Genomic DNA, 23,241 nt, shown 5'->3' with positions numbered 1-23,241 from the left:
AAATGTCTCTACTATTGTTAAAGTGCAATGTGCTCGTGCAGCTCTCACTGGAGGGGGCGGTTAAATGGACCTGAAACATATTTTTCTTTCTCTAGTTTTATTGCTGCTTATGAATGTTTTGTTTACGTGTCGATTTTATGACTTCCCTTTCATATAGGCAGTTATTTTAAGCCCTTGAATACATTTTGTATTTTTTTCTATACGCATAAATCTTTTTAAGAGGGGAATTCGTGCCGAGCAAGCTCACTTTCCAAAGGTAAATGCCCCGTAGAGTTTCCCATTGAAAGTTCGGGCTGGAACAGTTACTGTGGGCACAGAGCGCCTGTGGGCTTTGTACCTGCCCCTAGATCCAGCCCCTTTTGGATGCCCCACACAGATGCATTCGTAGGAGAAGTTTTCAAATGGAGGTTGGTTTTTTTTTTTACATGGTTTTGTGCTTTTCCTTGTTTCAAAAAAAAAATTGTTGGTTTTTTTTTTTAATTGTCCCTCAAATACTTTTTTCGGTTCCAGCGTTTGTTTGAAACTGAGGTGCCAGAAGTCTTGCCTTCTAGTTTTTCTTAGCCTGAAACTATTCAGACCCATCTATCCAGAAATGTTTTTTTGTGCACAGTGAATGGTATTGGAAGACACCTGTAATATCTGGGACTGTCAGGCAAATAGAATCATTGGGGATATAAGCTTCAGAACGTATCCACTGCTTTCTATGCAATACACATCTGCCTTACCCCAGGAAGGTGCTCTCAAAGTTGGCATTGTCACACTGTGTGTGTGTGTGGACATTGAGGCCAGACATGTAGTGATTTGTACCCTTTTTAAACCTTGGGGGGGGGGGGGTGCAGTGTGCTATGGACGGTGGCTTTGTCTTCCACTCTGACCTCATGAGGCAGGGTATGCCTGGTAAAGTAAAGCAGCAAACAGGCTTCACTGAAGATTGTTTTGAAGGAATGAGCCCTTTGGCTTATGTAGAAGTGTAGTGCTGCAAATTCCCATTACGATTGCTCGAGATACTGGCTAAGAATCACTTCTTACACCTGAGGTGCCTGCGCCGTGCGTGACTCCTTTTGACAGTCCATGTTTATGAAGGTTTGATGTCATGTGTGGAAGGGGAGCCATGGCCATTTTCTCTCTGTGTGGGCATGGCCTTTTCTTCCTGACCTACGTATACAAAAAATGGCTATTTAGCAAAACTGATGGGATGTCCAACCCATTGGATCTCCGTTTAGCTGAATGACCCTGCCCCCTTTCTAATGATGATGGAGGGGAGGGAGAGAACAGTGTTCTACATTGCTTGCAGCAGGCAGGTGGATAAGCTGATACAGCTTATCTTGATATTGGAATGACAGTAGATCCTTAGAGTACCTATGGGGAAGGAAGTGGAGGGGAGGAGTTTATTGGCTAGAATTTGAGGTGGTTGTCAAGAACCACCCTATGGGTTTTTTTTTCATCTGTGAATTCATTTTTGAGTTTGATAATACTATTTAAACCGTGTTATGTATTAGGCCCTTTGCACTCATTTTTCCTACAGACACAAACGAGAGAGAACTTTTCCTAGCCCTCTGTATTTGTATGGCATCAAGGATGTGCATTCTCTATGCAGGCAAGACCATATTCTATAAATGCTTCAGTCAGAGCCGTAATGTGCGCAGATTAGCCTTAATACACGTCTTACCAATTCAGGCAGACTTACTGCATTTGGCCAACATTTATTTTGCTGATTCTTAATACGGAAAGCAATAAAACAAGATAAGGTGAGAAACTGATTTGTCAGACTTTTTACCGTAGGTCACTAAGCTGTTGTGTTGTCTGCCTCAATGTAACTTTTACTGGCCGATCTGAAGCACAGCATGGATGAAGCAGTTTGGCTGGCTTGCAGTTGGCACAGAGATCCAACCGAAGGCACTAATGAAAAGGCTGAACAGTGTGCTGCTCTTCACAGAGTTTGATGACCCCTGTGCCATGGTGGTGCTGGCTGATGAAGAGCTTGTGGTGATCGATCTGAAGACTCCAGGCTGGCCAGTGATCCAGTCTCCATACCTGGTGTCGCTGCACTGCTCTGCCATCACTTGCTCTCACCACATCTCCAACATCCCACTGAAGCTCTGGGAGCGGGTTATCAGTGCCGGGAGCAAACAGACTTCTCATTACTCCAGCATGGTATGGGCGCTGTAAAAGCCAGCTGAATTTCATCACCCACACAACACCTTCCTTTACATGCGGTGTGATGCAGCATTAAAAAATAAATAAAATAAAAACATTATAAGAATACGCAGGTGAATTATTGCCTTATCTAAACTAAGGCCTGATTTGTGTGTCCATACATATGTGCCTTACAGGAGTCCTCTCTCTGAGGAATAAGCGTGCTGGCTTTGCCTCTCTTTTTAAAGATGGTCAGCACATTATACATAAGGCTTTTTTTTTTAAGTCTTTGAAGCAGTATTACATACTATGGCTGGCAGTGGGGACGTCTCAGTGGCCAGAATAACTGGGGCAAACTAGATAGCAGTAAAATATCAACAGGCCTATCAACCAGCCCTAGATTTGTCAATAGGCATGCTTTTTCTGTGCCTAGGGTAGTAAACATTTAGGGGCACCAAGCTGGCTAAAATATGCTGCCTTGCAGATCTGTTGAATCTCATTCAGCAGAGAACAGCTCTCTGCTACCCTGAAACCCTTGAAAAAGATTGGGGGGGGGGGGGGGGGGATTGAAAACACCAAAAATGCCTAGGGGTGGCAAAATCCAAATTTCGTTCCTGACGTCAACCACTGTATTATAGTGTAACTTTTAATGATTTGTCAAGCTCCCTGGGATCCATATATGCAGGGACTATATAAAAGGAAAAAACAGAAGCTCGTCATATATTGTAGATGTTTTGCTTTATGTCTCTGTAGTCCTGGCCAATTGATGGTGGAATCAGCCTTGCTCCTGACCCCCCGCAGCGGGACTTGCTTCTTACAGGGTAAGCACTTCAGCCAAGTTTTACTTTTGAGATCAGTTTGCAAACGTAGCTAGATTGCACCCCCCTCCTGTCTCCTGGCCAACTCCGGAAAAGCAAGGTAGCGTGCTATATTGTCTTGTGTATGGGTCTTTAAGATTGACAGCACTGTGTCTTTGAAAAGACAAATGGTCATTGGCACCAGTAAGAGGATGAAGAAATCATTAAAAGGTTTCTCTCCTGAAGGGGTTCAGGGAAAATTGCTGAATGAGAGCAGTAAAAAATCCATCCTCTTTGCTGACATGTTACATATTTTTCAGATGCCCTGCAGTTTTGGGTGGCAGGCAAGTCTATTAGTGAGAGAGTTATGGATGTGGAAAGACATGCCCTATTGCATTATGTGACTCATTTTGCAAATTATCTTATCAGTGGATCACCCCATCGGACACCTGGGCATCATTTTCCTCCCTGTATATAACTCCTCTAGTGGCAGGTTGTCAATAAACTTGCCACAGGGCACTTAAAAAAAAAAAAAAAAAAAGCTAAAACTCTTTTGTTTTTGTAAGTATACCTGTTCCCTTTGCTTCTAAAGGGAAGGCCAGACCCCTTTTGAAATAGAACATGCTTGAAGAGCTTAATTATTGATCTGCATGGTCCTAGCAGAAGAGATGGTCAGACCTTTTTGGACTGTTGATCTTGAAAGTTTCAGTAATTTGGTAAAATTGTAAGGCTTCTGATGATTAAAATCTTTGAAAACAGCTTAAAAATGGTAGAGGGGAGCGGATGAAGATCTCCATAGACTTATTTTGTTTGGATTGTTTCAGTAAAATCTTTGTAAGTTTTATTTCATCAGCCAACCAAAGGCACATCCACCTCCTACTCTCGAGCAGTTTGATTACATTGAGCTTGCTCATGCTATTAGGGTATGTTTTCAGCAGGGCACCTGATTAGTAGCGTATGTGTCTACTTTTCAACCCAAACAAACCCAGATGATTTTCAAATACAAGGTTACTCAGTGTATTGGCATATCAGCTGATTGTACACACAAAAGTACATGATATTAAACTGCGAGGTAACATACATGCTTTAGCTTATGCTTCCGACACATTTGTACCATTTTGAAAATGAAATGTACTCATAGTTTGAGCAATCTTCTGAACCCCACACCCTGCCAGGAGTGTCTCTTTTTTTTTGTATGCCCCCAAATGTGTGCATGTTATGAAACTTTGCTAAAAATGCATTCACCCGGATATGGCTGGTTTAGGTGGGTTAAGTAAACATTTAAAGAGTTACCTCCTTGTGTATACCAGGACTTTAGGCACTGGAACCCATGTTGGGCATTGATGGTTGTCTGTTGCCTCCTTTTGAAGCAAAACTCTACTTTTGTTTAATTATCCCCCATCCCCTCCTGATTTTTTTTAAATTATATTTTCTTTTGGGATATAGTAGCAAAAACTTTTATACATCAAAAGTCCTTATTTTACACAGAAAAATGCAGTTACACACGAATGGTAGCCGTTAACTGAGTGTGTATAAACCAGTGCATCATGTCATCAGAAAGGTATTCCACTTAGAGAACCCGATGGTCCAGCTGTAGACCAGCCCTTCTTTCTTGCCCTGTTTGTATGTGGAAGCTCACTGCCATCCTTGCTTTTGGAACAGGCACGAGGATGGAACTGTGCGGTTTTGGGATGCCTCAGGTGTGTGTCTGCGCCTCCTTTACAAACTGAGCACCGTGGGTGTTTTCCTCACAGATGCTGACCACAATGATAACTTGAACGCTTTGGGGGAGGACGAATGGCCACCTCTGCGTAAGGTGAGAGGACCTTAAACGGCATGATTCCCCTCCCTTCCCCACACTTACAGGCCAATGCAAAAAGACACGCACAAAAGAACAGGTGCTCATATTGAGCACCCGTTTTCCTAATGCGCACGCATCTACATCCCCTGTGCCCCTCATGACAGAGAAAGTGGAGCAGCTTACAAAGAGTGTGCTAAGGAGAAATGTGAGTTTCTGGCACTCAAATGTTTATTGCATCGGGCGTGCGGACGTCTAAATTGTGTTTCCCTGTACATACCCGGATCAGTCCAGACTCCTGGGTTTGGCCCCCCCCTCTAGCAGATGGAGACAGAGCAGTTACCATAACAACGCTCCGCCTATAAATAGAAATGGTGCCACCTACAGTCCGGTAGTATTCCCCTGTCTCCAGCAGATGGTGGGGGTGCCAAACCTACTGTCTGGCCTGTATGGTAGTACATTGTTTACATAAAATTACAGAAATCTGCAATGCCATATATTTACCAAATGTAACACAATCGCCCATGATTTTTTAAGGTGTCCTTTAATTAATCATCATGCTCTGCTCCACTACTCCCTATATACGTTTTTGGTTTTGTTTTTTTATTATTTTAACCCCAAATTTATTCTTATACTAATCTCTCTAAACAACTCTGCCCTACAAAGGGCACATTTATCACAACACAGAGGATCAAATTTTTGACTGCGAGTAAGCTTTACTCCACCTCCAGAGCTGGAGTTAATTTTCCAGCATAAAAAATGTGCATTTGGCACACTTTCCTGCATCGGGCGGTAATACCTAATCTCTTCATTTACATGGAATTTAAATGCGATGGGTATCCTATACACTTTTTTTGTTAGGGCACGCATTTTAGACGTGCTAATCTCTCCTTGCTGCATCAACCGCTTTTATCACACACCCGAAACTCGCCCCCAACTGCAAGTAAACCCATGTGCTAGGCTGGGCGCACCTTATTGCATCTGCCTGATAAGGTGCTGGCACTGTCTCCTGTTTTTCTACCTTCCCCAGGTTGGCTGCTTTGATCCCTACAGCGATGACCCCAGGTTGGGAATCCAGAAGATTTACCTTTGCAAGTACAGTGGCTATCTGGCCATTGCTGGCACAGCAGGACAGGTAAAATATCTGTGAGGAAACATTCATGAAGGGAAATTGGAACTAAAAGAAAATTTCCAAAAGTATGTGAAGAGGGGGGAACAGCGTCTTTGGTTGCCTGCAATAGTGGGGAAGTCATGGAGGTGAAGCTGCATTGCATTGTGATGTAATTGTGGAAGGTGACGTAAGCGTTCCCTTCACCATCCTGTACCAACCTTCCCCCCTTTCCATTCTAGATACTGGTGATGGAACTGAATGACGACGAAGCAGCGCATGTGGTGGAACATACCTTAGTGGACCTGTTGCAGGACCAGGAAGGCTACAGGTGGAAAGGTCATGAAAGGTTAAAGGTCAGAGAAGAGCCAGTACGCTTTGCTCCGGGGTTCCAGCCCTTTGTCTTGGTTCAGTGCCAGCCACCAGCAGTGGTTACCTCCCTGGCTCTTCATTCAGAATGGAAGCTGGTGGCCTTCGGCACCAGCCATGGCTTCGGACTTTTTGATCACCAACAGAAGCGGCAGGTCTTTGTGAAGTAAGTGTATCTTGCCCTGCCCTTGAGACTTTTCTACAGGTTGGCTAGAAACTTAGAGAAGGAGGTTTGAAATGTATAAATTCACCAAGGGGTAGATTTTTAAAAAATGCGTACTTTTGTTGGCGCACCAGTCGCCAACAAAAGTACGCTGGATTTTAGTAGATACGCGCATAGCCGCTAAAATCCAGGATCGGCGCGCGCAAGGCTGCCGATTTTGGGCAGCCGGCGCGCGCCGAGCCGCGCAGCCTGCCTCCGTTCCCTTCCTCTACCTAACCCACCCCCCCGGCCCTATCTAAACCCCCCCCCACCTTTGTCCACGGATTTACGCCTCCCGGAGGGAGACTTAAATCCACGCGCGCCAGCGGCCCGAGACGCGACCCGGGGGTGGTTCCGGAGGGCGCGGCCACGCCCAGGACCGCCCTGGGCCGAAACCACGCCCCGGGCCCGCCCCCAAAACGCCACGTCCCGCATCCAAAATGCTGCGTCAATCGGCCCCGCCCCGACACGCCCCCGACAAAAAACCCCGGGACTTACGCAAGTCCCGGGGCTCTGCGCACGCCGGCAGACCTATGGAAAATAGGCGCGCAAGGCCCTGCTCGCGTAAATCCGGGCGGATTTACGCGAGCAGGGCTTTTAAAATCCGCCCCCCTTTGTATAATTCTATGCATTTTTTTAGTGTCTCTTTCTCATGTTTATAATCACAGCACAGGCAAATCTTATTTCCTAGAAGGGATTTGCAATATCTGGACATTACATATACCATTAATACATCACATACATCCTCCTCAGACATGTAGGTTTGTAACCTGTGGCGGACTGGCCAGTCTATTGTCTTGACATATAAAAGCATCTGTAGGCTGCCGGCAGTGGCTCCCGCCGCTGACCTATGTAAATGACAGATATAGAGGACAGTGGTAGGAACAGGGTTGAAAAGTTGAGTAAAAGATCAGTGTGGGGGGTGGGAGCTGGTATTGGTTTCAGTAAGGAAATGCATTTTCTCATCTTCCCAAAGTGGTAGAGAACCAGAGGATGACAACGGGCAGACCACCAAATGAGGCCAATTGGTCCTTATTGGTCTTCATTTCCTGTGTTATGAACATCCCGATGCACTTTTCAGCTGGCCTGAAGGAGAAGTGAGGTGTCATTAAGAATTGTTTATAAAATCCCTCATTTTATTGTGTCTCAAAATGTTTCATTTATCGATTGTATCTTTTTTTTTTTTTTTTTGTAAGCATAGCAGCATCCTTGAGGGTTTTGGTTACAGATTGCATTCAGACTTCCTGAAGGTTGATAACTTTTGGTTTCATGTTGTCCCTCCCAAGATCACAAATGTATACCCATTTTCATCATGTGGCATGAGTTGTGTGTTTATCACTATGAAACCGGAAGTCCTCTGCTGTGTACACACTCGCACTCCCCCTCCCCTTCACCCATGTCTGGTAAAAACTGCTTTTCATGTTATGCTCATTTTAGCGGTAATAGTGGGGAGTAATGGGAAAGTATCATTGCCCGAGCCCAATCCCAGCCTGCTGCCTCCTTCCAGGTGTACCTTACATCCCAGTGACCAGCTGGCTCTGGAGGGCCCGCTGTCCCGGGTGAAATCTTTGAAGAAATCTTTGCGGCAGTCCTTCAGGAGGATCCGGAGGAGCAGAGTATCTAAACGGCCAACTGGTGTTGGAAGCATAGCTGAGGTGAGATGTGGCAGCCTGTCAGATACTTCCAGTCTATTTCCAGCGGTGCCAGTTTTTATAGAAGCCCTGTGAAGTAGGTGCGGATGTAGTGAGCTTTGTTGCTGGCCCACCCACTCCTGGTTCTGTGCCATTTTGTGAGTAGAGGTTTTTATTTTTACAATATAAGATTTAAAAAAAAAGAAAGCAGACTAACTATAGCAACCACCTACTTATTGGAAGTTTTTAATTATATAATGCTATGAATTAGCAAACAAGAAGGTTTCTGTATTTTTAGTATTTCCTACAGGTCTGCTGACAAAGTGCTGTTAAAAGATATTGACTGGGTGATGCTTGGGCAACTTCAGCAGAAAATAACATTTAAAAAACCCTCCTGTCATATCTTGAAAGGATCTGTTACTCCCATTAGGAGGACATTAGTTGTGGCAGTCGTCTGGATAGAGTAGTTTCCCAGTGCTGGTTTAAAATCCCCAGCTCTGGTTGCAAGTGAAATGAGCTCAGTGTTCTTGACCTAGACCTGTATGGATATTCGTCTGTTCTACCATCATCAAGCATCTCTCTTCCAAGTGACTAGCATTAAAATAATAAATAAAATGCATATATCGAAATTCAAGAAAAAAGTGATTGCTGAAAATGTGCTATTTTATTTGGTATTCAGCATAAAAAAAGTTGTTGAGGTTGTGTTTTTTTGTTTTTGGGGGTTTTTTTGAGACCATTTCAAAAATTACACTTACTGATTTCTATGGTATTGCTCCACAATTCTTGCATTTTCCTTGTCCAGAAAGTTTTTAGTTTGTGTGAGGATTTTTTTTTTTTTAGCACATATAAGAAAAATGATATATAACCCAATGAACTCTCTGAGCTGCTTAAAACCTAATCCTTTTTTTTTCTCCCTGGTACACTATTCTCTCTCCATTTCCTCTGACCTGAAGGTGCAGGAAACCAATGCCAAGTTTGATCATGATGCACTCCATGAAATGGAATTGGCTCCAATCCAGCGAAAGATTGAGGCGCGGTCGGCTGAAGATTCCTTCACGGGATTTGTGCGAACTTTGTACTTTGCAGACACCTACTTGAGAGACAGTGAGTGCCCTTTACACGACGCATGCGTATATAGTGAAAGAGCTACAATCCAAGGAAATGCATTATGAGTGCCATTGATGATATGTCCTCCTGCAGGTTCCCGTCACTGCCCTTCTCTGTGGGCAGGCACCAACGGTGGCACAGTCTATGCATTTTCTTTGCGTGTCCCTCCTGTGGAGAGAAGGGGAGAAGAACAAGTGACAGCAGCACAAGGTGAGGATGGAATGGGAGGTGGAGGGGATGACTAGCATTATCTTACATATATGTTACCTACCCAAAGAAGTTGCTGACTGATTTGTACCTAGCAAGAAGATAACAGCATTTGCTAGCTAGGAGGTTCAAGAGTGAACACTATGCCCTTTTGTAGATTGTAACCATACCTTATTTTTCAGTACTGATCAGATTAATGTACACCTATTTAATGTTCCTATTTCCTTGGCATTCCTTCTCGTTTGGGACTGGATAGGCAACTGCCTGATATTTTTTACCCCTATGCTTTGTTTTCTCTTAGCCAAGGAAATCCAGTTAATGCACAGAGCGCCTGTGGTGGGGGTCCTGATCCTGGATGGCCGCAATGTCCCCCTCCCAGAACCACTGGAAGTAGCACACGACCTCTCCAAAAGCCCGGATATGCAGGGCAGCCATCAGCTGCTCGTAATATCGGAAGAACAGTTTAAGGTAGAGAGGCACCAGCTGTGAGACAGACCATTTTGGTTGTTAGGTGCTTGGAAGGGACAAGATGGAATAATTTCTAAATCCATTTTCAGTTGTTTTTTTTTCCAAATATATCTATGAAAGAACAGGGAGTAGTTAACTTTCTTGTGCCAGATCTTTACCGCTCTTTTCTGTTGTATTTGTTGCTGCTGGCATATTCTCCTGATTGTGTGGTGTAACACTGATATAGTAATTCTTGGCCCCAGTTACAGCTGTGCATGCCTTTTATATAGTGTCCATTAATAGAAATCTTTCAGAGTTTATATTTTTTAAAAACAATTATTTTCCTACGTTGAATGTCAGATGTTAGCTTGGTGATGGGATCAGAAAGGGTCCATTTCTCACACTGTTTTTATTGGCAGGTGTTCACACTACCCAAAGTCAGTTCCAAACTCAAGCTAAAGCTGACAGCAATTGAAGGCTGTCGCGTGCGGAAGGTGGCAGTCGCTAGTTTCAGCAGCTGCAAGATTGACTACAGTGAGAACAACCTGGTTATCCTGTCCAACCTGGGAGACATCCAGATTGTGTCCCTGCCCCACCTCAGACCGCAGGTCCGCTATGGCTGCATCAGAAAAGAGGATGTGAGTGGCATCGCGTCCTGCGTCTTCACAAGATATGGCCAAGGTAATTTATCTAGATGAGTAATGTAAGTCATTGATTTTCAATTCAGTTTCTTGATGGGAGAGATCCTTCCAACATGGCCTGGTTTTTGGGATATCCATAATTAATATTCATGAGACTGCATACACTTGCTTTGTGAACTTGGCTAATTTTCTTATCCTGATAACCAGACTTGGAAGCCACCAGCTTCTCCAGGTGTTTTTAACTTGTAACCTCTCCTCCTTTCCATTTCTCCATTCTTGTAGGGTTTTATCTGATTTCTCCATCAGAGTTTGAGAGGTTCTCCATTTCCACAAGGTGGCTGGTTGAGCCACGTTGCCTGGTAGATACACCAGAGGTCACCAGGAGTAGTCAATCTCGGCGCCGATCAGGCTTGGAGAAGACGCCAGTGAAATCCAGGTCTGCTTTATTTTAACATGTAAAGGGGGGGGGGAGATCATAATCTGTTCTACCCCTCCCTCTTCTCAGTTGGTCAAGACAGAACAATGAGTAACATGATACATGATGGCAAAAAAAGATCAATACTTTCAGCCTGTTCAGTTGTGTTTCTTTCTAATATTTATATCCCTTGGATAGATGAGCGCATAGATTCCCAGTTCTTAAACCAGCACCAGCTCCCCCCCCCCCCCCCCCCCATGTCTTTCACCTGACATTTAATCAATCCCTGTTCATCCACTATATCTGGCCAGAACATGCTCATTGTTAGATGATCTTTACCTCCATACTGGTCACACCTATCTTCTTGGAAGCCAGATGCAGTATCATTCGCTTCATCATTCTTAACGCTTTACTGTCTGTCTCAGTATCCATTTGTTACATCTCCTATTTGTATTCTCCAAGGACAAGCTTGGATGGTAGTCCTCACACATAGGTGACATCAGATGGAGCCCCATTGCAGAAAACTTATGTCAAAGTTTCTAGAACTTTGACTAGGCATACTGAGCATGCCCAGCATGCTCTATACCACGCGTCTACTTAGGGGTCCCTCTCCAGTCTGTTTTTCTGCGGAGCTGTAAGCATTGCTGTGTGAGTGAGCTCACTTTGGCTGTTCTTTGGCCTTGTGGGAATACTTCATTTGTCTCACATTTTTTACTGGGTTTTTTTTTCTCATTGCTCCATCGCTGGGTGTCTCTCTGTGCCTCCCCTTAGTGTCTCCTAGTCAATCCTCCTGTGGTGGTGGTGCATCGGTGCCTGCCTGCCATTGACACCCCATTGCCATTGTCTTCCATTGGTGTCCTTTTCATTTTGTCCATCATGGCCACGTCTGGTTTTTGGCAGTGCCCCCAGTGCCAGAGGACCATGTCCATCATGGATCTATATGAGACATGTCCTCTGCCTAGGGGCATTGCATGATGTCCAGAGTTGCTGTTTATGCGTCCAGATGACTCATAAGCAATGTAGTCTTTGACTCGACTAGATGGAGCAACTCTTCAGGTCAAAGAATTCCAAGCCATTGGCAGCAGCATCCGCATCGAAGGACTAAGGAGTTGCACCGATGACACGGAGCCATAGACATCATCGAGAGTCAGTTCCATCGATGTCGCCAGTGGACAGGAGCGCTGGGGACCAACCATAGTCGTTCTCCTCCAAGCCAAGGACATCTGGTTCCTCATCATTTGCCTCAGCACCAAGGAAGGACTGGGCTGAGCATCAAGGGAAGCTAAAGAAGCATCTGCATCAGTCCCTGGGGAAGCACTGGCTTTTGCCACAATGCCCCCTGCAGCAAGGAGTACCAATCCTCAATTGATGCCAGGGGAGTGCGACTGTCTCCACCGGTTATGATGCCAGTCACTGATCTACCTCGAGGGACCGAGGAAGATCTGGCTACCACTCCTTCCAGTCGGACTTGGCATTGGCAACGTTCGAGGAGGAGCTGGAGCTTCGAGCCCAGCTAGTTGATGGACCAGGCCACTACAAGGTATCTGTCCTGAGGTAGCGACAGCACTGGACCCAGTGCTGCCCATCCTTGTACCACTTCTGGAGAAACTGTGTGCTCATTGGTGTGTTACCGACCCAACTGTTGTCAGTTCCCAGGACAGCTTTTGTGCCCAGTGAGGCACAGAGGCCTCCCTCTACCACTATAGTGGTCATTGCCGTCTCCTCCAAGAAGTAAGTTCCACAAAAGTCGGTGGTGACCAGAGGTATAGGAACAACTCACTAACATGCCGTGTACTGGAGAGAATCTCTTCAGAGATATGGTGAGGAATGCTGTAACCCAACTTCGGGACCACCATGAAACTCTCCAGCAACTCTTCGCCAGTACTCTGGACCCATCCTCCTCATCCAGGAGGCTGGTGACACCGGAGCCAAGGAAGTCTGGGTTGGTTTTTTTTTTTTGTTTTGTTTTCACTAAAGGAAGTGCTATCCTCTGCCTCTGCACTCCTATCAACATCATCAGGTGTACTGCAGCAGAGCCCCCAAGCTCCAGTCGGCTCCTCGGTAAACTCCAGGGACGGGGTTTTGACTGGGCTATAGGGGAGCGTAAGCCAGTTGCCCTTACCCGGGATAATGGATCCTCCGGTTGGGGGAAGGCTGCAGTTATTTGCGAACTGGTTGCCCAATATAACCTCAGACCAGTGGGTTTTGTCCATCATCCGTCAGGGGTACCAATTGAATTTATTAGGTATCCTGCCAACTTGCCCCCCCTGCCCATTTTGGGGGCTGGTAGCGCATCAGGAGGTACTACTAGCGGAGCTCTCCTCCCTCTTAACAGCCCCAGAGTGGTTGAGCTGTACCACCAGGGCAAAGAGGGTGGGGATTCTACTCCAGGTACTTCCTGATTCCAAAGAGAACAGGAGGACTTCGTCCCATCCTAGACCTAGTACCTTGAACAAGTTTCTAAAAAAAAAAAAAAAAAAGTTCAAGATGGTTTCCCTTAGCACTTTGATTCCCTCTTTCAAAAGGGACTGGCTATGCTCCCTTGACTCTATGGGATGCATACACCCATATCGAGATCTTTCCTGCTCACAGCTGTTGCTGTTAGTGCTTGCATAAGCCCCACGGGACTTCACAAAATGTCTAGTCGTGGTGGCAGGCACCTCCACTGGCTGGGGATGCATGTTTTCCCATATCTAGATGTTTGGCTGGTCAAGAGCACATCTCAGGCAGGGTCCACCAGGTCCATGCACTTGACCATCTGGGTTTTGGCATCACTAGGGTTTGTTCTCAACTACCCAGAGTCCCATCTCAGTCCATCACTTCAATTGGACTTCATAGGAGCCCTGCTAGACGACCATTGCAGCAGAGATCCAACAGCAGATATCAGCCTGGCATGTGTTGAGGTTCTTGGGCCATGTGGCTGCAACTGTCTTTATCACTCCCATGACAATTTACAAATGTGTAGAGCCCAATGGAACCTAAGGTTGCAGTGGTTCCAGGCCAATCAGAACCTCCAGGATTGCATCTGAGTCACCCCCTCTCTCTCTGGGATTTATTGACTTTGTGGTGGGTACTTTCAAATCTGGAACAGGGGCTCTCTTTTAGAAGTCATCCTACCCAAATTGTCCTAACCACGGATGTATCCACCCTGGGGTGGGAGCTCATGTAGATGGACTTGGCAGCCAGGGTGTCTGGTCCACCCAGGAACGCTCTTGCTTAAATCAACTTCCTTGAGCTTTGAGCGATCAGATACGTGCTCTAGGTTTTCATATATCAGCTGTCCAACAAAGTTGTCCTGATCATCCACACGGACAACCGAGTAGCCATGTGGTATGTCAACAAGCAGGGAGGCACAGGATCATACCTCCTGTGTCAGGAAGCAGTCCAGATCTAGTTGTGGGCCCTTCTCACGGGATGGTGCTCAGGGCCATGTACCTGTCCGGGACAGAGAAATGTGGTAGTAGACAGGCTGATCGAGCCTTCAGACCCCACGAGTGGTCCCTGGACCAGGGGGAAGTGAAAGGGATATTCCGCCTCCTGATAACCCGGACGTAAATCTATTTGTGTCCCCCTCTGCAACAGCAAAGTGCCTCGGTTCTACTCCCTGTACAGGTCAGACTGCAAACCAGCTTCTGAGGCCCTTCCCCATCCCTGGGGCAAGGATCTTTGTTTGCTTATCCTACGATTTCCTTAAAGGCGAAGACTCTTGAAGCTTTGCGAGGACAGAGGAACTATGATTCTCATAGCCCTTCACTGGCTGAGACAGGCCTAGTTTCCACTCTTTCAGCAGTTGTCCATCCAGAAACCTCATCACGCAAGACCAAGGCAGGCTGTGGCATCCCAGCCTCCAGGCTTTTGTCACTCAAGCCTAGATGTTGTGAGGTTAATCCTGCAGCCACTTGATCTTTCAGAAAATGTCTTGGGTTTCTAGTGGAAGGCTTCCAGAAAGCCTTCCACTAGAAAGTCCTATGGACTGAAGTGGAGGATGTTTTCCGTGTGGCGTGAGCAGAAGGCCCTAGATGTGTTCTCCTGCCTCCCACGAAAACTGTGTGATTACCTTCTATACCTATTGGAAGCTGATTTAAAGACCAAATCTGTTAGTCTATCTCAGTGCAATTGGCATATACCACAAGTTGTAGATGGTATGCCTATCTCTGTACTGCCTATAGTTGTATGTTTCATGCGGGGCCTGCTGCAACTGAAACCTCCCCTAAGGCCTCCCGCTGTGTCTTGGGACCTTAACATGATGGTAGCTCAGTTGATGAAAGCTCCTTTTGAGCTGGAGACACCTATGACCTGAAGTACTTGACTTGGAAATTATATTTTTTATGGCGGTCACTCCAGCGCATAGGATCAGTGAGCTCCAGGCCTTATCCACCTTATACTAAGTTTTATCATGACAGGGTGGTCTTGTGTACACACCCCTGCCTAAAGTGGTGATGGACTTCCGTCTTAACCAAATGTTCTGCCCCATTTGTACCGAGATAAACTAACATTGCACAATTTGGACTGCAAGCAAGCCTTAGCCTTCTATCTGGAGCAGACAAAAGCCCATAAAAAGTCCACCCAACCTTTTATTTCTTTTGACTAGAATAGGTTGGGCATTGCCACTGTCAGACACTATCCAATTGGCTAGCAGATTGCATCTCCTTCTGTTATGCCCAGGCGGGGCTGCATCTTGAGGGGTCATGTCAAGGCTCATTCTGTCAGAGCCATGGCAGCATCTGTGGCCCACTTGCAAGCAGTTCCTGTGGAGGAAATCTGCAAGGCTGCGACGTGGAGTTCTCTTCACACATTCACATCTCATTATTGTCTGGATAAGGATGGCTGATGTAACAGGTTTGGCCAGTCTGTCATGTAGAACCTAATGCTCCCACCTAGGGCCCATTGTTTGGGTTCAGGCTACCTCCCTCACTCTTACCAACAACACCGGTGTTGTGCCCTTGTTTAGGTGTCTGTTGGTCCCCTTTTTGTGCCTGTAGCTAGGGATTCGCCCATGTGTGAGGAATACCATCCTGCTTGTCCTCAGAAAGCAGAGTTGCTTACCTGTAACAGGTGTTCTCAGGGGACAGCAGGATGTTAGTCCTCATGAAATCCACCCACAACCCCGTGGAGTTGGGTTTCTCCTATTTTTATTATAATTATGTTATAAAACTGGAGAGGGACCTGCATGGACGTGAGGTATAGGGCATGCTGAGTGTGCCTAGTCAAAGTTTTAGAAACTTTGTCATAAGTTTTCTGCTTCGGGGCTCCATGTGTGAGGACTAACATCCTGCTGACCTCTGAGAACACCTGTTTCAGGTAAGCAACTCTGCTTTCAGCAGTGTGCTCCTGTCAGCCATTGTGGTTTCTATGCTAGTTCTGAATTTGCCATTCCTTGTCATTGCCCATTAGTGATGGTTGACCATATCAGCTCTTACAGTGCCAGGAGTATGTCTTTTAAAGAGGATGGATAGTTAATTTTTTTAAATTTAGTCTCTCTCTGGTTTTGCATGCCAAAAGAACTCAAAGTTCCCTCACTGGCAGTGCTCCAGCCCATGGCAAAACATATCAGAAGGCAGCTCCTTGATGGGATACACCAGGAGGAAGGGGAGTGGGGTCAACCCTGGATGGGTTTCTTGGGTTGGCTGAGTAGCAGAAGTAGCACTCAATCCTAGTTAGACACATGAGCTGTATACCGCTCTAATGGTGGCACCGAACTGGTGATCAAAGTGCAGCATTGCAAGGGGCTATGTTCTCTTTTTCTAGTTGAAAGAGGTTGCTGCTTTGCTTGTGTATCAGAGATGAGAAAAAATTACTGGAGGCTATTCATCATGCTTCCCTTGAATGAGTAGAAAGAGCAAGAAAAAGAAGAGAGCATTTCTTGTGTTCATTTTCCTGTTTGACTGTGTGTGTGTCCTTTTCACAGGGGGTCGGAGAAGTCTGGTAAAGAGTTGGGTGAAGGAGATGGTAAGGACAGCGTTGCTATTTATCTCTGAAATGCAGCTCAGATAATGTGTCTTATTCTTTTTGTAACACTATAGTGGTCCAACGTATAGCTTTCTCTACTTTCAGGGCGGAGGGGGAGAGAGACGAGGAATGTGATGGAGCATGCGCTGCTGAATGATGAACGTAAGTAGAAGCTTCTGGCTGGGTGCCCAGCATTGAAGCTGAGCATTGGGTCGCTGCTGTCAGATAATGGTTTTTGTGATTCATCTTCTTTCTTGGATTTGAGTCTCTTATAGCTCAAATATGTTTGTTTGATAGCGATGGGTGAAATACTGGTGATGAGTGAAAATGACCTACAATATCCAGCTCCTCCTCAAACAAGCATCTCCCCTCCCCCAACCCCTTCCACCACAGCAGCAATAATCTAGGCTGTGTAAATTGTCAGCTTGCCTATTTGGTTTTTTTTCCTAATGTGTGTTCTTTCTCTACTATTACGGCATAAAATGTGTGCTCATGATCAAACTGGATACGATTTTTAAAAACTCTCCTCCCCTGAGTCCAGTCTTCAATTCCCATTGTAGTGATGCTTTTTGTACAGGAGAGAGGTGACTGTATGGTAGGCAGAGGCGGGTCAGTAGACTAGCACACTTTATTCACTTTTCAGGTACAATGATGTATTTGGGGGGGGGGGGGGACGGGACACACATTTAAAAACAATCCAGGGCCATTTACGCTTGTAGCATAACGCAAAAGAGGCTTGTTTCCGTTTTCTTGGCACCACTTTCCAGGAACAGCTATTGGAAGCCCTTCCCATGCATTTCAGATGCACTTGAACTGCAGTGATTATATACTTGCTTAGCAAACTTCAGGCAAACTTCTGTATGGAATGGGCCTACGCTTTATCCATGCAGATAGACAGACGTGACAAAAGCAATAGGTACTCTGCACTGATGAAACACACCTAAAGTAGGACTGCAGCTTGAAAACGTGTGAATGTAGTGCTCCTTAATTTTGGAAAGGCAAGGGCCTAACAAACTGTCTTTAAGTCTTTGGCTGGCGGAGGGGAGTGGTGAAGGAAGTGATTTGACGGAAGGTGGGGAGGGGTAGTGAAGGAAGTGGTTTGAGTTCTTAGCTCATGGCAGACAAATAATTCTCTGGATGTGGATTTCCGATTTAAAGTGATCTCGAGCGCTCAAACTGTCAGCTTGAAGAAAATTAGCTGCAGCCCTGCTGGGTAGAGGGGGATGTGTGGGACAGGAGTAGTGGGGATAAGGTAGAGCTCTCTTAGTACTCTGCATTTTTTTTTTTTTTTTTGCTTTGCAGGAGTTCTGAAGGAGATCCAGAGTACACTGGAGGGGGAGAGACTGTAAGTAGCAGCAAGAATCGCTTTACCTTATAAACTCAATGAGAATGAGACAGCCAGATGTTTCAGACAACAACCTTGCTAGTTTAGGCAGCCATTTGCAGGGCCAGTGCTTCCATTAGACAAACTGGGCGGTTGCACAGAGCTCCAGAATTTGGCGCAGAGGGCGGGGGCAGTAAAATCCTGCCAGCGCAAAGCCCAGAAGGGTGCTCTGCCAGAGCCAGTTCCACCAAAGAAGGGGAGCACTGTATTGAAGCCACTGCCACCGATAGTAAACCCTCTGGAGCGAAGGAAATAGTGATACCTGAATATAATCCACTTTGAAGTGTCATGAAAGACAGAATATAAATAAAAAAAAATTAGGAAGGAGCGCTGGTGCTGGAGCTGCTGCCAATAGGTAAGTTAGGGAATGGGAGTCCATTAACCAAAGGTCTACCTAGAGCGCCAAATACACTCAACATGAGCCCCGACTGTTTGGACTGTTGAAAAACTTGGTGATAAGACGCAGGGAGGTGGTCTGTGTGTTTTAAGTGTGGGGCTTGTAAGGCCCCCACGGAGGTGATGGGGCTTGTAAGGCCCCCACGGAGGTGATGATGGTCAGCGTTCTAACAGAATTTTAAAACGCTTGAGTTTGGATGATAGAGGTAGGGTTAGGAGGTCAGGTAAAAGGTATATTTGGAGAGTTACTGGAATTAAAGAAGTGGGAATTTGTGCTCATCTACCCAAATGACAGAGAACCCGAGAAGAAGACAAGACCAGGTGGGCCAGTTTGTCCTTATTTGCTGTCATCTGCTGTGTTACCTTCACTAGCGGCACTTGAATAAAAAGCTAAGAATAAACTCTGTCCTTTCATGTCAGTGTAACATAGGTGTGAGTTCTTGTTTTGTTTTGTTTTTTTTAAATAGGATAACTTTCTGATAGTGTGAATTAATAATGGTGGGTGATTGTGAACCATGATCCAAGAAATCAGGGAATAAACAAGTGCTGATTACAATTGGAGATGACACTTTCCCAGATTTTTTTTTTTTGTGTGAAGGTGGGGGGTTTCCTACATTGATCTTGATCCAGTAACCCTTCCTGTAAGCGGAGACCCCTGGCTATGGATAGAGTTGTGATTGGTCCCAAGCTGCTGTTTGTTTGCTTAGTACTGAGGTGCTGTTCCTGTTTCTTTGCAGGAGCTACGGGGAAAGGAACTCACGAAGAATTGCAGTGGGAAACAGACTCAGTAATGGTGCAGGTAAGGGAAAGGGAGGGAAGAGAGATGAGCGAGCTGCTGTTTTTTGCTTTTTAGACTGAGAGGTGACACTGCAACATAGACTGGGGTAACTTAAGGGAGTGTATCCACCTCCCTGCTAGTCACACGGTCCCACAAATCTTAGAACAAGGGTAAGATTTGATCCAGTACCTACTGACAGAAACTGAAATGGTTAAGAGTTGGGCGAAAGATAACATTTGGATGGTGAAGTCTCCAGCAGCTGTAGAGATGGGGGAAATAGGGGGCTCCAGTCGTGCAGAGTTTAGCACGTCAGAGTTCTGCTTTCTCTTCACAGTTGCAAGATAATACAAATGAATGTTTCCATTTGAATCCAGAGCTTCACAACCTTTCCATGCCAACTTTTTATTTCCTGGTCCCGTTCATCCTGATGTCTTACAGCCACTTTGAGACACTTAGGGCTGGATTTTAAAAGCCCTACGTGCATAAATCCTCTGGATTTATGCGAGCCGGGCCTATTTTATAAAGGCCCGGCGACGCGCATTAAGCCCCAGGACGCGTCTTAAGTCCCAGGGCTTTACAAAAGGGGCAGGGCCAGAGGCCTCCAGCACAGCGGCCATTTGTCACTGTGTCGGAGGATCGTGTGCCAGCAGGCTGCTGGCACATGCAACCTGCACCTGCCTCCAGGCAGGCGCAAAAGGTGAAATAAAAATTTGGGGGGCGGGGGGTTGGGTTAGGGGGCGGAAAGGCTAGGGGAAGGAGTGGGAAGTTTAGGCTGAGGGGGGGAAGGAATGGGGGAAGCCCGCGGGCATCGGGGTGCACAATTGTGCAACCCGTTGCGCACCGACCCCCGATTTTATAATGCGTGTGCATGTTATAAAATCGGGCGTACATGTGTGCGTGCCGGGTAGTGTGCGTACATTTGAAAATCTACCCCTTAGTGTTTTTAGCTGATAAAAGCAGGTAGTGGTGGGGTAGGGTGGAGGAAGAGATGTATTTTGCTACAACTGTGATAAGCAAATTGGAGATAAAGGTGCAAGCACCATTGGATTTAAACTCATGAATGGTGTTTGTTTGTGCCTGGCTGCTTTTGACATTACATAGAGAAGTGCAGTACTGATATCCTCATAGATTCACAATACAGTCCTACCCGGATAATCAATGCACATTTTGTAAAGAATTTTTTTTTTTTTTTTTTTATGGATTGAACATTTTCAAATGTAACATTCACATTTGAAGATTGATTACCACTTAGGCATAATGACATGAAAGGAACAGCAGCAGGCTGACAACCAGGGTTCAAATCCTGCTGATGCTCTGTGTTAGCTTGGACATTTGACCCTCCATTGCCTCTGATACTAACTTACATCTACAGCACCTGAATGGAACTCACATTGTTCCCAATGAAAAGGCATAAGCTAAATGTAAAATAAAGACATCTATGCCCAGACATGGTCAAAGCGAACAATTATTAGATTAATCAGGTCTGACCCACTTTTTTCAGTTGTGCTTAAAAATAAGTGTGCTGTGGCATAAGAGTGACTTTCAAACTGTGGAATGTTGCTTTAAAATGTATTAGGAGAACCTTAAAATGCAGTCACTTCTACTGTTCCAGCAGGGTGGTGAGGGGAAAATTAGAATTGGAATCAGCCCGCCTGCCGTCGTTTGTCTCACCTGCGCTTGCTTTCTCTCTCTTTAATTTCATCTCGTGCCGCTCAAAAGCGGAGTGATGCCAGCCCCGGAATGGACCGGCGGGACTTGATGTAGCATTCGTCTGGAGTAGGCTTAACACTACTGAAATTCAGCTTCCTAAGAAGAGCCACGAAGCCTCCCCTTCCCTGAAGGAGACCCCGCCCGCTTCCACAGCTGGGAGCTGTCTTGACTGCTGCTCCCTCGAGTGCCACCTCTCCTTGTGCCTCGTTAGACTATCCCTTCTCAGTCCTCCTTTTCCGAAAGACAGAGACAGGAAAACGGGCAGTGAAAGACTGCTTAACCCTTTTTTTTTTTTCCTCTTTTTGCCTTTGCACAGTTCAGATTTCCCTTGCTGGAGAATGGGGTTTTTAAGTTGTACATTTTATTGTCTTGGGCTGCAGAACATTTTAATGTATGAATATACTTCTTAACTGACTTTTTTTTTGTACAATGTTTTGTTTTTATTTGTTTTATAAAATTCCATTTGGGTGTTTCATTTTAATGGAAACATATTTTAGGAATGTCATTTTTTTAAAATAACGGTGAAATAATATATATACTGTATCTGTATAATTTTTAGATTCTGGTGGCTGCTGTAATTCTGTACTTTTCACTGAGGAAATATAGGTACTGTTAATTCATACACTGGATTTATAGATTTGGGTAGAATCTATTTTTGTAGCCGTCGTTGGAAACGGCAAGGACCAATAACTTGATTGTGTTTGGACACTACATTGCTCTTTGGAAATAAATGAGAACATTCACTTTTTTGTGTTTCTTTACTGTGTGCCATCCAGTTCTTTACTCCTCTGGTTCCAAGGCAGAGCAGAAGCTCTAGAGCGAGCTAAGAAATATGGAAAAATGAAATACTCACACAGGACCAGGTTAATTTTGTTTTTTTGCACTAAACATATATATATTCGCAAACTAAGGCTACTTGTGTTAAGCAGTTATTCCTCGTGGATTGCTAATTATGCCATTCAGTATGCAAAAGATATATTTTTTTTGGTAATCCATGTCCTTGATTAAAAGTCATACAAATGAGACTGCAGGTATAGCACACACACACACACACACACACCCCCCCCTTCCCACCACACACACACAACCTAAGAATAATTCAGAAATGATGTACATGAGCATTCAATGCCACAGAGTTCCCTTGTTCAGATGTGACTTTTTTTGCCTTTGGAAGTAAATCTACTCAAGCTTCCCCTGTTTTCATAATCTGAAGCTATTGCCTTCACTATTTTTAAGTTGGGGGGGCTACTTTGGATCCAATGGTGCTGGAGTAGAGGCAGGAAGAAGAGTGGGTAGAAGACAACCCCCCCCCCCCTTCCAGTATCACAGCTGACCAGGGAAGCCTCCCCTCATAGGCAGCCTGCCCTTATGACACAGCCCCCCTCCCCCCACTCTGTCCAGCACAACCTCTCCCCTTATCTCTATTTCCCCTGGTCCCTCTCCCACTTCCCTGACCTGCAGACTCATCCCTCAAGGATAAATGCATTTCCCTTCCTCCAGACACTAATCTGCATCTCCTTCACATCCTGCAGCCACTCATCTATCTTCCCTCCCTCCTATCCCTGGCATCTGCAGTGGACTGTCAGCCCCAGGTCTTGCCCCCAACATCAGTGATGTCTCTTCTCCCCCCCACCCGTCCATCAGAATCCCTCTCATACACAAACTTTTTTTTTTTTCAGTATTCTCCCACTGCCTGATCCTAGTCTCAATCTTTAGTCCCAGCTTATTTGCAGAGCCTGAGTGACAAATCAGCTCCATCTGCACCTCTCCTGACCACATCAGCCTGCAGGCTAGTGATTTGTCTTCCTGTTCTCACCCACTTGCACCCTCTGCTTGCATGTGCAGACCCGATACTGGTTCCTCCTCCTCCTGGTCGGGCACAGCCGATGTGATTCTGGCTTCCTGGCCACCCTCACCTCTGTCTCATTGGCCATCAGTGCCTGCTCATTCTCTCCTGCCCTGCTGCTCTTCAGATGGTGCATACCCACTGACACGCCTCTTTTGTGTTATTGACCTGTGCCAGAAGTCTCCTCTTTCCTTGCAATGAGGGGGGGGGAAATGCAACCGGGAACTTCACCTTCAACGGTGGCCACACGGGTTCACGGGAGCTGCCACTGGCCTGCAGGCCTTACCTTGACTATTGGTCTAGAATGAAAATAGTAAGTA

General features: G+C 45.7%; 1 protein-coding gene across 1 annotated transcript in view; it reads left to right on the top strand.

Annotated features, from left to right (window-relative positions):
* Nucleotides 1-21,831, top strand: part of LLGL2 (LLGL scribble cell polarity complex component 2) — a 126,748-nt gene extending 104,917 nt beyond the window's left edge. The window contains exons 11-26 of the mRNA XM_029600517.1: nt 1,937-2,154; nt 2,890-2,957; nt 4,596-4,749; nt 5,762-5,866; nt 6,082-6,374; nt 7,918-8,065; nt 8,995-9,145; nt 9,242-9,358; nt 9,657-9,823; nt 10,222-10,483; nt 10,726-10,879; nt 16,767-16,807; nt 16,913-16,969; nt 18,110-18,152; nt 19,325-19,386; nt 21,085-21,831. Of these exons, the coding sequence (XP_029456377.1) occupies nt 1,937-2,154; nt 2,890-2,957; nt 4,596-4,749; nt 5,762-5,866; nt 6,082-6,374; nt 7,918-8,065; nt 8,995-9,145; nt 9,242-9,358; nt 9,657-9,823; nt 10,222-10,483; nt 10,726-10,879; nt 16,767-16,807; nt 16,913-16,969; nt 18,110-18,152; nt 19,325-19,386; nt 21,085-21,092 (2,048 nt within the window). The 3' untranslated portion in view covers nt 21,093-21,831. The remainder of the gene's footprint in view (nt 1-1,936; nt 2,155-2,889; nt 2,958-4,595; nt 4,750-5,761; nt 5,867-6,081; nt 6,375-7,917; nt 8,066-8,994; nt 9,146-9,241; nt 9,359-9,656; nt 9,824-10,221; nt 10,484-10,725; nt 10,880-16,766; nt 16,808-16,912; nt 16,970-18,109; nt 18,153-19,324; nt 19,387-21,084) is intronic.
* Nucleotides 21,832-23,241: the final 1,410 nt, after the last annotated feature.

This window comes from Rhinatrema bivittatum, chromosome 4, assembly GCF_901001135.1.
Source record: "Rhinatrema bivittatum chromosome 4, aRhiBiv1.1, whole genome shotgun sequence".
Lineage (NCBI taxonomy): Eukaryota > Metazoa > Chordata > Amphibia > Gymnophiona > Rhinatrematidae > Rhinatrema > Rhinatrema bivittatum.
This window is presented reverse-complemented; position numbering and strand designations above follow the sequence as displayed.